We start from the raw sequence: 15,000 nt of genomic DNA, 5'->3' as shown, positions 1-15,000 counted from the left end.
TGTGTGTATGTGTATGTGTGTGTGATAGAGAGAGAGATTGAGAGAGAGGGGGGATAGAAGGGAGGGAGAGTGAGAGTGTGCGACCATGTCTATTTGAGTGAGAGTGAGAGTGTGTGAGCGTGTCTATTTGAGTGAGAGTGTGTGAGCATGTCTATTTGAGTTTGAGTAAGAGTAAGAGTGTGTGAGCGTGTCTATTTGAGTGAGAGTAAGAGTGTGTGACCATGTCTATTTGAGTTAGAGTGAGAGTAAGAGTGTGTGACCATGTCTATTTGAGTGAGAGTGTGTGAGCGTGTATATTTGAGTTAGAGTGAGAGTGAGAGTGTGTGAGCGTGTCTATTTGAGTGAGAGTGAGAGACCATGTCTATTTGAGTTAGAGTGAGAGTGAGAGTGTGTAAGCGTGTCTATTTGAGTGAGAGTAAGAGTGTGTGACCATGTCTATTTGAGTTAGAGTGAGAGTGAGAGTGTGTGAGCGTGTCTATTTGAGTGAGAGTAAGAGTGAGAGTGTGTGAGCGTGTCTATTTCAGTGAGAGTGAGAGTGTGAGTGTGTGAGCGTGTCTATTTGAGTTAGAGTGAGAGTGAGAGTGTGTGAGCGTGTCTATTTGAGTGAGAGTAAGAGTGTGTGACCATGTCTATTTGAGTTAGAGTGAGAGTAAGAGTGTGTGACCATGTCTATTTGAGTTAGAGTGAGAGTGTGTGAGTGTGTCTATTTGAGTGAGAGTGAGAGTGTGTGAGTGTGTCTATTTGAGTGAGAGTAAGAGTGTGTGAGCGTGTCTATTTGAGTGAGAGTAATAATAATAATAATAATAATAATTTATTTTATTTGTAATGCACTCTTCATTCAAAAGAATCTCAGAGTGCCAACATATTAAAAACTAACTATAATAATACAATAAAAATGAATTAACATAAGCATAATAGAAAACTTTTTAACATTTTAACATACGATTTAACACAAGGCCAGAAATGCCTTCCTGAATAAAAATGTTTTTAGTCCAGCTTTAAATGAGTCCAGCGTCTGCGTTGCCCTTAGGTGGTCAGGGAGGCTGTTCCATAAGCGTGGCGCTGCCGAGCAAAAGGCCCGGTCGCCCATGGTGCGGAGCTTTGTTTTGGGGACGCGGAGGAGCGAGCTGTTTGAAGACCTGAGGGTGCAGGTGGAGGTTTGGGGAGTAATTAATTCTTTCAGGTAGGGAGGTGCATGCCCATTTATGCATGTATGGGTGAGTATAAGGACTTTGTAGTCAATCCGGAAAGAGACAGGGAGCCAGTGTAGTGAGTGTAATATTGGTGTTATGTGCTCATATTTCCGGACCCTCATCAGGATCCTGGCAGCGCTGTTTTGGATGTATTGCAGCTTCTGGATGTTCTTGCCAGTGATCCCATAGAAAAGCGAATTACAATAGTCCAGTCTTGAGGAGATAAAGGCGTGGACAAGCTTCTCTGCATCTGATAGGGTTAAAGTGGGGCGGAGTTTGGAGATGTTTCTTAGATGATAAAAGGAGGTTTTGCACAGGTGTTTTATATGGTCATTAAAGGTCAGGTGAGGGTCAAACCTAACTCCGAGATTAGTGACTGTGGAGGAGAGGGGGATGACCTGGCTGTCGAAGGTGAGTAAGAGTGAGAGTGTGTGAGCGTGTCTATTTGAGTGAGAGTGAGAGTGTGTGACCATGTCTATTTGAGTGAGAGTAAGAGTGAGAGTGTGTGAGCGTGTCTATTTGAATGAGAGTGAGAGTGTGTGACCGTGTCTATTTGAGTGAGAGTAAGAGTGTGTGACCATGTCTATTTGAGTGACAGTGAGAGTGTGTGAGCGTGTCTATTTGAGTGAGAGTTAGAGTGAGAGTGTGTGAGCGTGTCTATTTGAGTGAGAGTGAGAGTGTGTGACCGTGTCTATTTGAGTGAGAGTGAGAGTGTGTGAGCGTGTCTATTTGAGTGAGAGTAAGAGTGTGTGAGCGTGTCTATTTGAGTGAGAGTGAGAGTGTGTGACCATGTCTATTTAAATGAGAGTAAGAGTGTGTGAGCGTGTCTATTTGAGCGTATTTGAAGTAAAAGCACTAACACAGGGGTTACCTGAGGGTTAGGGAATTAGTGTCAGTCACAGGCACAGTTTAGGATTTAGTTTCCTGTTTGTCACTTCTGCCAGACTGCAGCTTTCAAAAGCAAACAAAACAGCCTGATCACTGTCCAGAGAGGAGTGGGTCAGGCCCAGTCAAAACAGTAAAGCTGTGTGTGTGTGTGTGTGTGTGTGTGTGTGTGTGTGTGTGACATGACTGAGTCTGTGGGCAACTAAGTGAGCATGAAGTTTGCATGTGAGTGTTGATACATACACCTGTGTGTGTGTGTTTATGTTAATGTGTGTGTATGTGAGTGTGTTTACATTAATATGTGTGTGTGTGTGAGAGAGAGATTGAAGGCTGCCTCCTGCTGAGCATGTGGTGAGAGAGGGAATGAGACAAGAGAGAGAGAGGGAGGAGAAGGTGGGTCACGATGTGACGGTGGTTGGAAAGTATTTGGTGGTGATGGCGATGCTGTATGTGTGTGTGTGTGTGTGTGTGTGTGTGAGAGAGAGAAAATGTGTGTGTGTGTGTGTGTGTGTGTGTGTGAGCGAGAATGTGTGGGTTTGGCGTGTGTGTGTGTGTGTGTGTGTGTGTGTGTGTGTGTGTGTGATGGCAGCTGTACCTCATGAGCGTCTCGGAGCAGATGTTAATGTCCACACCCACGAAGCTCACACACTCCTGCACCGTCCCGTCCAGGGCAGCACGCAGCAGAGGCTGGGACACGTCGTGCTGGAAAGAGTGACGCTCACCGTTAGAGTGCATGTGTGTGTATGTGTCTGTAAATCTAGGGTGTGTGTGTCAAACACTTGCCATTAATGAGAGCATGTATGTGGGTGTGTGTGTGTGTGTGTGTGAACTAAGTGTGCTTTTTGTAATACTTTCACTGTTTGTTAGCGACTCTGTGAGCGTGAGAGTGAGTGTGAGTGTGTGTGTGTGAGTGTGTGTGTGTGTGTGTGTGTGTGTGTGAGTGGCCTTTGACTGTTAGCTGGCAGAATTTGAAACATACAGCTCTCCTGCAAAGCAACCTCCAGTTAGCTTGGCTTGTGTTCTGAGGCATGTTGTCTTCAGATGTCCAGCACATGGATTAAACAGTTCTACTGACCACTCAATTCTCAGCAGAACCCAGTCAGAACCGCCATAACAGTGAAAGGACCCTTAGAGACTGCTAATGCAGAGCAGTTGAAAGACAAAAAATGGTTCCACCCACATGCACTCATCCTGCATATGGAAGCAGAGTTTTCCAACAGGGACCAATCAAAGAAAATCTTGTATTCCTCCAAGGAGAGCAGACTACAGTCTATGTCTGTCTGAGACTTATTAAGCTCAATTTTATTTAAAAAAAAAAATTTAATATGCTGCATTCATACAATACTTCGCCTTGTGTGCAACTTCAGCTCACTTCACATCCAAGATAGCAACTTAACAAGGAATGTATCTGGGCCCAAAATTTGGCGCCGATCCTGCATCTTAGCGCCAAATCTGGGCCAGATCTGCTCCAGCGGCCGCTACTCTCTGATCTGAGATGCCCTCAGGAAGCCTCCAGGGCCTGGTCTACCTCGTCCACATTAAGGTTTCTGCGGTGGCGGCGCTAAATGGGCCTCGAGTAACCGAACCCTGCCTCTGCACCGGCCTGAACCTCTCTGTGTCAGCCGTGTATCAGGCGACAGGTCTGTGGAGGACTGAGGGGTGCCTGTGTCAAGCGGTGGGAGAAAGTGGGGTAGGCGTGCAGCGCTGGGGGAAGAGTCGAGGGACTGGTCTGGCAGCGAGGAGGCTGTGGTTACTCAAAAGACTTGCCCACAGTACCTTGCAGTGAGGGTGCCAACCCACGGGAGAAGATGGCAAGAGTGGGTGGGGGTGGGGTGGGGTGGGAGACACCACACTCGCAACCTCAGAGAGACAGAGATGTAGCTGGAAGGGAGAGAGAGAGAGAGAGAGAGGGAGGGCGGAGAAGAGAAGGAGGGAAAGAGAGAGAGAGGGGGAGAGAGAGGGAGGGCGGAGAAGAGAGAGAAAGGGGGAGGGAGGAGAAGAGAGAGAGGGGGGGGGGGGGGAAATGTTGTTTGTGTTGGAACACGTTTGCAGTGACACTTCAAAGTTGTGGCCGATGAGTGGGGGGGAGGGGGGGCAGATTCTGGGCGCAGATGAGGGGAATTGATCAAATTAGTTGAGGCGAAGTCTTCGCACGTTGGAAGTGGCTTTTAAAACAGGGCTGGAATTTTTAAAGGGGAAAAAAAGGAAGAGATGAAAAAAAAAAAAAAAAAAGAGGAAAAAAAATCCCAAACTGTCAGAAATTAGGAGCGGAGAGGAGCGCAGCACACTGAGCACTCTTTGTCAGGCCTTCAGTGGGACCAGCAGGCATATGGAACATGTTACAAGCGCTCGGGGACCCAGTGGAAAGAGTTTTGGTCTTTTTCATGTGAGGTGTGTGTGTGTGTTGTGCACAGTGTGTGAGGAGTATGTGTGTAAGTGGGCATGTGTTTTTTGCATGTATGCGAGCAGCTTGTGTGTGCGTGAATGAATTTGTGTGCATGTTGTGTGTGATGTATATGCGAGTGAATCTGAGTTGTGTGTGTGTGTGTGTGTTTGTGTGTGTGTGTGTTTGTTTGTGTTTCACTGTGTGGTGGCTTTTTTGCCATCACCATTACATTCCAGACCAGTACCTGTTTCAGCTTTCACTGAGTATGGTACACCGCATTATACACCTAACTGTGTGTGTGTGTGTGTGTGTGTGTGTGTGTGTGTGTGTGTGTGTGTGAGAGAAACACCCCGGTGTTATCCGAAAAGCTAGACCCTGGCAACCGCAGAATGACACTTGCGCCTCACAAATGAAGTCCATCCCAGAGACAACGACAAAACATCTCAGTGAAAACAGACAGGAGTCTGAAGACCAGCAAGCCAGGCCACTTCCGGCTGAGATTTGGGCCCAGGTCCGGCTGAGATGTGGGCCAGTTCCGGCTGAGATGTGGGCCAGTTCTGGACCCAAATCAGAGGTGCATTCAAATTTGGCAAACAGAGGTGAACATTCAAGGCGGACGCATTTTCTTAGCACTTTTACATTTGAATGTTTTTGTTTGAACATTCCAAAACTGTTTGATTTAAACAATAACCCTTAGTCCAGCATCCATAACTACCTCCTCAAACCCTTTGTGTGTGTTCTCAAATGTTCACAGTGGACTGAAAGCAACCTAAAAACGGTCTGAAAACATCTAGGAATGTTGGCCTTTGTTTACTATTTTGAGCGCCCCTCAGTCCAGGCCTGCCCCAGGTGTGGGTCCGATTCAGTCCTGATCCGCTCCCATAGCAACTCCTCTGTGGACCAAGCTTAAGAGACTTCTACGACTGGGCTCTTATTTGAGGGGAGGCTGGGATTTCATCATTACTTGCTAGTTTCAATCACTCATCCACTGTTGGAACCCTGCTCGATAAACATGACACCACTTCCTCATCCTTCTCTTTTCTGTGACATACGACACAAATCACTGTGAACGAGCCCGCTGCCAAGACCTCAGCATGAACATGGCATCAGAGCACTAAACTGCTTTATTGTGAATATCAATACATCATGAGAAATGTTTGCATATGTGCCAGTGTGGGTGTGTGGGTGTGTGGGTGTGTGTGTGTGTCTAAAACGTGTCAGCTCTGTGTTAGTGTTTATTTGAGTACATACTCTCTGATTTACACAGATGGACGGGCTTGCAGCACTTACACAACTAACACAATATACCAAGTGTTACAAGAGAGCCCTGTGCACCCCGCTACACACACACACACACACACACACACACACACACACACACTGCAATAATAAACAGGCGCTATGGAAGATCTATTTTTCTCCTTGTGTAGGGACACAGTAGTTTACTTTCAGAGACGCAGTGTGTAAGACCACCTCCGGCCTAATGCCGAAGAGGGCATATCTGTCAGAGTATACAGTACAGGAATTTAAATGTGTGTGTGTGTGTGTGTGTGTGTGTGTGTGAGTGTGAGCTTATGCACCAAGTCTGATTATGTGTGTTTGTGTGTGTGTGAGTGTGTGATAGTGTGAGAGGGAGAGAGTGTGTGTGTGTGTGTGTGTGTGAAGAGTCTAATTGTCTGTATGTGCATATTTGTGGGTGAAAGAGAGAGAGAGTGTGTGTGTGTGTGTGTGATTTATTTGTAGATGTGTGTATGTATGTGTGTGTGTGTGAGAGAAAGAGAGACAGCGAAAGAAGAGAGAGAGAGAGAGAGAGATGGATCAACAGCATTGCCATGAAAACAACCCTGAGAAACCCAGCTTTCAGCACTGGTCCCTGGGATTGGTAATGACCAACACAAACACTCGCTGCTCTCCCTGCGTTTGCAGTGTAAGGCGATCCAGCCCTGAACAAATAGCTCCCCTGCAAGCGGATAACACCGCACAAATCTCTGCGCTCTGCGGCAGGAATACCAGCCGCTCCAAGGGAGCAGGGAGCGCGCTCTTTCTGGCGCTCCGGACGCACTGGAGGGGGAAAATGGGAATGGTGAAAAGAGCTGGGAAATATCTCACACACACAAACACACACACACACACACACACACACACACACACACACACACACACACACACACACACACACACACACACACACACACACACACACACACACACACACACACACACACACACACACACGGCTACAGGGCATAGCTGTGGTTTGGAATATCAGACAGCTATCATCTTTCACCCACTGTGGAAAAGCAGGAGAACAAGGGGTGCTGGCCTCGCTGTGTGAAAGAGAGAGAGAGTGTGTGTGTGTGTGTGTGTGTGTGTGCGTGTGTGTGTATGTGAATTTCTAGGTATGGGTTAATGTGCGTGTGCGTATGTTTGCATTTGTGGCTGTGTGTGTGTGTGTGTGTGTGTGTGTGAATGTTTTTGCAGATTCAGTGCCAGTGGATAACTGCTTCAGGGGTGTAAAAAAGAACACGTTAGGGTAAATGAGCCTTTTTGGAGTTTAAAAACAATGTCCTGAGTTCTGCACGTGCAGAGAGCTGGCTTCTAAAACAAGGACTCACTTCTGGATACACTATCTTCTGAATCATCAATTCTATCAACTTCTTCTGAAAGCGTGTGTGTTTGTGTGCGTGTCCATGGGTCAAGGTGAATACACAAATGCAAGAATAACTTACATAAGCTTGTCTTTAGGTAGGTGAGTGAGTGACAAGAATGTATGTCTGGTCTGAGTGTGTGTGTGTGTGTGTGTGTGTGTGTGTGTGTGTGTCACACACAGAGACGCACACTGTTTTCTCTGCGGCGGTACAAAGGAGGTGTTGATGTGCTCACACTCTCTGGGAGTGAGTGTGCTTGTGTGAGTGTGTGTGTGTAGACAGCCTCTTAACTCTTGTTAACTCGTTGGATGACGGAGCGATGGCTAATTACTGGCCCGAGTTCCGCTGAGGTTCCAGAAGGTTCCGAGGGGTGCTAAAGGAGGTGCCGGGCGAGTGCGAGACGAAAGACGGAACGGAGGGATGAAAGCTAGAGAATGAAGGAGAGAAAATGAGAGACAGAGAGGGTGATGGTTATGAGGTAACGACAGCGGGGGGGGGGGGAACGGAGAGAGCGAAAGCAAAAAGAAGAGGAAAATGAACAAAAAGGGAGAAGAGGGAAAGAGAGGAGTCCTGCTGGGCGGGCTAACTGAATGACTGACGGCTTGATTGACAGGTGATGGGGAGAGAGGCGGGTCGATTTCAAGGCCAACATGTGCAGAGTGACCTGCGGAGGACCGCAAGGCTGGGAAGTGTGTGTGTAAGAGTGTGTGCTTATAAGTGTTTATGTTGTGATGTGTTTTGCTGTGTGTGTGTGTGTGTGTGTGTGTGTGTGTGTGTGTGGTGTGTGATGAGTTAAAATTACAGTATTTGTGCAAGGCCACTCGTCTTGGGACAACAAACACAAAACACACTCTCACACACACACACACACACACACACACACACACTGGCTGACTGGCACTGGCTACATCGCACCACGTCACTCTTACCCTTTCTGGCCCCCGTTTCCTCAGCAACAGCACACCATCGCTGGCGTAACTGTCAAACTATATTTTATTTTCAAACACAATATTATTCCTGCACTTCTGCAATAAAGCCATGTTAAGTCACTGTTTTCACTCTGCCGTGCTGACATTAAAATGTCGGCACCCTACCGTCCGACCGGAAGAAAAACCGAAAACCCCAGCCCCAAAAAAAGGCCCTCATTCTCCTCCCTGGACTGCCCCTAGTGGCACGGACGGTGTCACTGCAACAGATTCTCTCTCATTACAGACTTCTCTGATTACGGAAACGACTATGCCACAACAGCTATAAAAACAACCAAACATGCTGCTGGAAAACATGTTAATGGCGCGACATCACTTCCTCTGTGTGGGAACGCACACAAGGCTGGGAAACACCTGAAAGATGACCTCGGTGAGGAGCGCTTGTGTTGTTTTCTCACGAGAAAGGGAGGGAGAGAACATCCTCCCAGCCAGCTGACAGGCCGACGGACAGGAACGTGCTCGAGTTTTCCCCACTGAAACCCGAGGAGTCACCCAGGAATGTGTGTGTGTGTATGTGAGAGCGTGTGTCTAACTGAGAACAAAACTCTCAAGAAGTGCCATCTAACAAACAACTGGAGAAGAAAAAAAGGAAATGGGGTGTGGTCGCTGGGGCAGACACAGGTGGCTGGGGTAAATACAGGAGGCTGGGGTGTGGTCGCTGGGGCAAATACAGGAGGCTGGGGTAAATACAGGAGGCTTGGTTGTGGTCGCTGGGGCAAATATAGGAGGCTGGGGTAAATACAGGAGGCTGGGATGTATTAGCTGGTTTGTGAGGACATCTCAAGCCTCCAAGGGACACCTGTTTTAGCACCTCTCTTTCTCTCAGTCTGTCTTCCTCAGACGTTTCAACAGTTTCTCTGTCTCTCCCTCCCTCCATCTCGCTCTCTCTGTGTCTCTCCCTCCCTCCATCTCTCTGACAGGTCAGAGTCTGTGGGAACCTTCTGCATCCTCTGTCACCCCCGGGGTTAGCTCTGTTTCACAACACAAGTGAATGCGGCCTGTGTGTATAAACACAGGTGGCTTTGTGTGGGGGGGTGTTTAGGAGCACACACTCTCGCCAGGGTGTGTATTTATAACTCATATCCTACATGCACTCAGGTAGATCATGTAAATAGAAAACTGTACTAGAGACACTTCACAACTGTACTTTCCCCTCATCACCATAAACACGCTGCGATGTGCCCTTGACACCACACACTATCTGACACTGCTGGCATACATAAGGGTGCCATGAAGTTGGACAAACTCCAGAGGAATAGATGAGATTTTAGAAAACAACCAGGATGTTTCAGTAGCTGTGTATGCAAAGCCCCCTGAGGATTTAGAAGACACAGACAGAAAGATAGGCAGAGGGGTGGAGAGAGAGGAGGAGAAAGAACAAGATAATGAATACGTGAGAGAGAGATAGAGAGAGAGATAAAAACGGAGAGAGGAAGAGCTTGGTGTCAGTGTCATTACCCTCTCCAGCTCGAGGGCACTCCCTACATGCTGCCAACGGAATCAGAATATACCCCGAGGGGCGGAAAGAGATACATTTCCCACAGTGTCTGAGCATCCGGAGAGAGAGAGAGAGAGATAGACAGAAGGAGTGAGAGAGAGGGTGAGAGAAAGAGAGAGAGATAAAGAGTTAGAGATAGACAGAAGGCGTGAGAGATAAAGGGAGAGAGTGTAAGATAGACATAACAAGAGCGATAGAGATAGAGGCCCTTAAAAAAGGTGTCCCCTAAGGGTGTTTTGGGGTGTGTGTATGTGGTAGCCTGGGAGTGTGAGGGGGCAGGAATGCCTCCTCATTAGGGCAGCTATCAATCACCTTGCAGAGGGAACTGTTCTCAGAAAGCCCTCGTTTCAAGGCAGCTGGAGGAGACATTTACAGGCGACGCGCAATTTACGAGACAGGACACCCCCACAGAGAATATTATCACTCAAACAGCAAGAGGAAAAAGCCTACTAGCCCACAAAAAAGAGAGAGAGAGAATGAGAGAGAATGAAGAGAGAGAGAGAGAGAGAGAGAGAGAGAATGAGAGAGAGAGAGTGAAAGAAAGAAAGGGAGGAAGGCAATGACAGATCAGTGGTAATAAATGCAGAGAACAGAAGACCTGCCATAACAAAAGAACGTACCAGTTGACTCAGTGACAGATTTGATCACCGCCTAATATTAACTCCACGTGGACATCATATATGTAGAGCTTTGGAAAGAATATATGCAGATATAGATAGTTTTGTGCTACCCTAATACAAACATACTCATAGGGTATCATTAAAACCATTCATATTCCTCAGAATTCTCAAAAAAAAAAAAAAAAAAAACCTAATCAAAATATCATCAGCAGCATCGAATCAATTTGACTGAACACGTAATCAATACGATTGATGTGCCAGGCCATCCATGGCAATAATCCACAGATGGACCCACCTTAGTAAGCCTGGGCCAGCCAGAGGGGCCAGCCAGAGGGGCCTGGAGTGGCGCTAAGCACACCTCTGGCTTCAGTGTGTGTGGTGTGATTGAAAGACGTGGGAGAGGAGAGGACACAGCTGAGACTGTCTGCCGAACATGTGACCAGAGGCAAGGCCTGCTGGGAAGTCGGTGGATGGGACCAATCAAAAAAGGTGTCGGTGCAGGACCTCTCTTTTCTGGGCTTCAATAAGCACCATGTCGAACCCACACCTGATACTTCTGACCCCTACCAATGTTAGGCCTCTGGAGTCTCTGTGTGTGTGTGTGTGTGTGTGTGTGTGTGTGTGTGTGAGCGTGTTGAGAGTGTGTGACTCAGTCTATAGAGTGTGTGTGAGTGTGTGTGTGTGTGTGTGTGTGTGTGTGTGTGTGTGTGTGGTGTGCGAGAAGGTTGAAGCTTGACAGCTGTACCCTTGCCTCACGGAGGGGCATCAAGGAAGACAAAACAAACGGCTGAATGAAAAGCATCAGGACAGAGAGAGAGAGAGAGAGAGAAAAAGAGAGAGAGAGACAGAGGAGAGAGAGAAAAAGAGGGGAAGAGAGAGGGAGAGAAAAAGATATGGACTGAAGTAAGGGTTGAGTTATGAACCATAGAAGACAAACTCAAACATACAACACACACCCCACCATTTCAACACCAGCAGTCAAAGCGGGGCAAGGTTAGTGCGCTCACTGACACACACACACACACACACACACACACACACACAGACACACACAGACACACACACTCTCTGTCTCTTTCTCTCTCTCACTCAAACATATACACACACAAATATAAGGCACACACACACATAAAAGCTTTCTCTCTCCTACTCCCCATCCAAACACACACACAGACACACAGACACACACACACACACACACACACACCACACACACACACACACACACACACACACACAGAGAGAGAGAGGGAAAGCAAAGCGGTGGGATTAAATTCAGGTGTAAGGTCCTGTTGGATTTGGATGGGTCCCAGTGTCAGAACAAAGTGTTTCTGTCTGCAGTCCGTCCCCTTCACAGCTTCAGCCCGCTTTTTCACAGCAGACCTGCCACTCTCAAACGTCAATCACACACAGAGGGACGAAGAGAGGGAGCAAGGGAGGAGAGGGGAGAGGATGGGGGAGAGATGCAGAGAGAGAGAGATGAAGATGAAGAAGGGAGGGGGTTATGAAGGGGGGGCGAGAAGGGAAGGAGGAAAGGAACAGAGAGACGGAGAGAGGGAGAGAGAGAGAGGGAGAGAGAGTGAGTGAGAGAAAGAGGGGGTGGGCAGGAGAATGGCGAGGGAAAGGGAGTTAGAGAGAAGGAGAGAGAGGGAGGGGAAAAGAGAGGGATAGATATTGAGATAGAGAAAGAGAGTGTGCTAACCAGATGCAGGAGAGTGGGGTGGAAAGCCGTACACAAAAGATGTTTGAAGGAGATCTCTTTACTCGCCCAACACCTCAGCGCCCACATCAACTTTACACACACACACGCACACAATGCTGTAACCCAAGAGCTGCTCTTTCAGCAAAACACTCACAACCTGGCACACCACACAGAAAAAGTGTGTGTGAGTGAGCAGAGAGAGGGAGGGAAAAGGAGAGAGTGTGAGTGTGTGTGAAAGAGAGAAAATGTGAGTGAGTGAGTGAGTGAGTGAGTGAGTGTGTGTGTGTGTGTGTGTGTGAAGGACTAATTGGCATAGTGGCATTGTCTGCAAAGCTGTTGGACTGAGCCGTAATGGTAGACTACTGACAGATTAGGTGCCGACAGTGGTACAGTAGGTAGAGAAGTCGTTTAGTAATCAGAAGGTTGCTAGTTCGATTCCCTGTCGAAGCGTCCTTGAGCAAGACACTGAACCCCTAATTGCTCTTGATGTGCAGTGTGCCATCAGTGTAAATGTAAAATGTGTATACATTGTAAGTCGCACATATGTACGTCGCTTTGGATAAAAGCGTCTGCTAAATGTAAATGTAAATGTAAAAGATGCCACAAGCCCTGTTGTCAAACAGCATCCTCAGGCTGGCTTTAGTGACACTTGAGCCAAAATGGCACCATCAATTGCCCCATGCAAATCAAACACCAGCAGACAAATAGAGCCCTTTCTGCACTGAATGACGACAGTGCACTAAAGCACAAGGTCTGTTATATCCATTCAAATTAATATGGGAATACAGGAATTATGTTTAAAAACCAGTCTTCCTGTGGTGTAATTCTGTAGGCAAAGAAACCGCAGGTTCACAGTACTAAAACAAGAGGCCCTGTGTTTGTGAGCTAAACTAGTGTGTACTGTGTGTGTGTGTGGGGCTAAACTAGTGTAAACTAGTGTGTACTGTGTGTGTGTGTGTGTGTGTGTGTGTGTGTGTGTGTGTGTGTGTGGCGTGATGACATAGCATTGTAGGCAAATGACAGTTTTATGGCTGATCTTAACACTCCTGATAAGAGGACCAATTTCACACACACACACACACACTCCTCCATCCCCCTTGCTCTCTTTCTCTTTTTCCTCGCTCCCTCCCTCGCTCACACCTTGAGGCATGTCCTCATCATTTCTCAGACCCGGCAGGTAAACACCTGTCAGAAAGAGCTGGAAGCTTCAAATACCACAGTATAGCTCCCCCCACCCACCCCCGCCACACACACACACACACCTACAGGAAGCAGGACAGGAGCGTGAGAAAAGAGGTTGAGATGCACAGGACAGATTCACATATAAGGCACACAGACAATAATGTTTATATTTTCAAAATATTTTTTAAGCTGTTATGCATTGTATTTGATCAACCTTTCATAAATTCATAACTTCAGACCACTGACATATCTACAAAGCAAAATCATATCAACAATAGGATTTCACCTTTGATACAAAAACAGAAAAATGTAATACGTTTTCATTTAAAGTGTTTAAAAGTTTAAAGTATTGCTCATTTTGATTTCACTCAAGCTACATTAACCCTTAGGACACTCTTAGGATAAACACCCACGTAACAAAAACCACATTCCTGAAGTGGTAGATGTCCATACTTTAAAACCATGAACATTAATCAAACCTTAAATATTCAAATCAGTTGAAAGTTGAATTTTTGTGTGAATAAGTGGAGAATGTTTGGCGCAGAGCACTGCCAAAGCAAAAGCAATGGGCACAATATATGTGTGTGTGTGTGTGTGTGTGTGTGTGTGTGTGTGTGTGTGTGTGTGTGTGTGTGTGTGTGTGTGTGTGTGTGTGTGGTGGTGGTGGCGGCGGTTGGTGGCCATCATAAGTGACAAACTGTCAACTGAAATGGCTAACAGTCACGTTAGGGAAGCGGAAAATGGCAGTAAACGTAAGTACACACACTCAGATGGGGAATCAGCAAGTAAATGTGTGGCCTCTCCTCCTCTTGTTAGGCATCGCTACACTCCGGCGAGCTCCACACACACACACACACACACACACACACACACAGAGCTGTTGAGTAAATGTGAGGCCTCCTCTCCTATCCCGTGAGGCACGGCTGCTCTGCGGCGAGCTCTGTACTTTCTCTTCTCACGCTGGGCGACACAGCAGAGTCGTCAATCACTGTCAGCGCGCCCCATCAATCAATCATCTCGGCACAACTCTTCCTGACTCTCCCCTTATGCCCCTGTAGGCACCATCTTTCTCTGGCCCCAGTCACACACTGCAGTGTAATAGACATCGCCTGTCAATCAGAGCGGTGTTGTCACTGGCGGCGCTGGTCGAGGAGCCTCGGGTGGGAGAGGCTCGGGCCATCTCACCTGTCGCGGTGTAAAAACCTGCTCCAGATTACCCAGAATGCAATGGGGGGTGAGGCAACAGGGCCCCCCTGATGGGAGGAGGATGGGATGACAAGCGGTTTAATATCCGAGTGTGTTTTCACACACAGCTGGGGTATATGTGCCCTGCGGGAGCTCATGAAAAAACACACACACACACATACTCAGCCTGTTACACATACACGTACTCTCCCTCTTATTCTGTCACTCAAACACACACACATATATATATTTCACACAATTCTCTCTCTCTCTCTTAGCCTGTATTACACACACAAATGAATATACTTTCTCCATCTCCTTTTCTCTGTCATACACATATATACACACACTTATATATATATATATATATAACAGAGAGGAAATCCATTCTAACTGATAACTACAAAAACAAGCTGGCAATGGCCCACTATACAAACACTGAACTGACTGACAGTTAAATGGAAGTCTGACCTGCCTCGAAGGGTCGCTAAACATAAGAAGCACAGAAATGACAACTCGACACAGTTTAAGTTTAAACCACCATTATTTAATTGACTGGCCATATAATTGCATAATCTATGAAAATTATATGTATTAATAATGTGGAATGTTTTCCAACTAATTCTCAAATCAGGTCTGTGCTTTATAGAGTGGGCAGATCTGACCAAGGTGTGATTAGTTGAACTCATTGGTCTGAAACTCTGTTGGTATAAAA

At 47.0% G+C, this 15,000-nt stretch overlaps 1 protein-coding gene across 1 annotated transcript in view; it reads right to left on the bottom strand.

The window, feature by feature from the left end:
- LOC116223276 (S1 RNA-binding domain-containing protein 1) overlaps positions 1-15,000 on the bottom strand; it is a 59,267-nt gene that overhangs the window by 24,427 nt on the left and 19,840 nt on the right. Inside the window, exon 4 of the mRNA XM_031579356.2 lies at positions 2,674-2,780. Within this exon, the coding sequence (XP_031435216.1) occupies positions 2,674-2,780 (107 nt within the window). The remainder of the gene's footprint in view (positions 1-2,673; positions 2,781-15,000) is intronic.

Source organism: Clupea harengus, chromosome 13 (assembly GCF_900700415.2).
Source record: "Clupea harengus chromosome 13, Ch_v2.0.2, whole genome shotgun sequence".
NCBI lineage: Eukaryota > Metazoa > Chordata > Actinopteri > Clupeiformes > Clupeidae > Clupea > Clupea harengus.
Note: the sequence above shows the minus strand (reverse complement) of the source record. Positions and strands in the feature narration are given on the sequence as shown.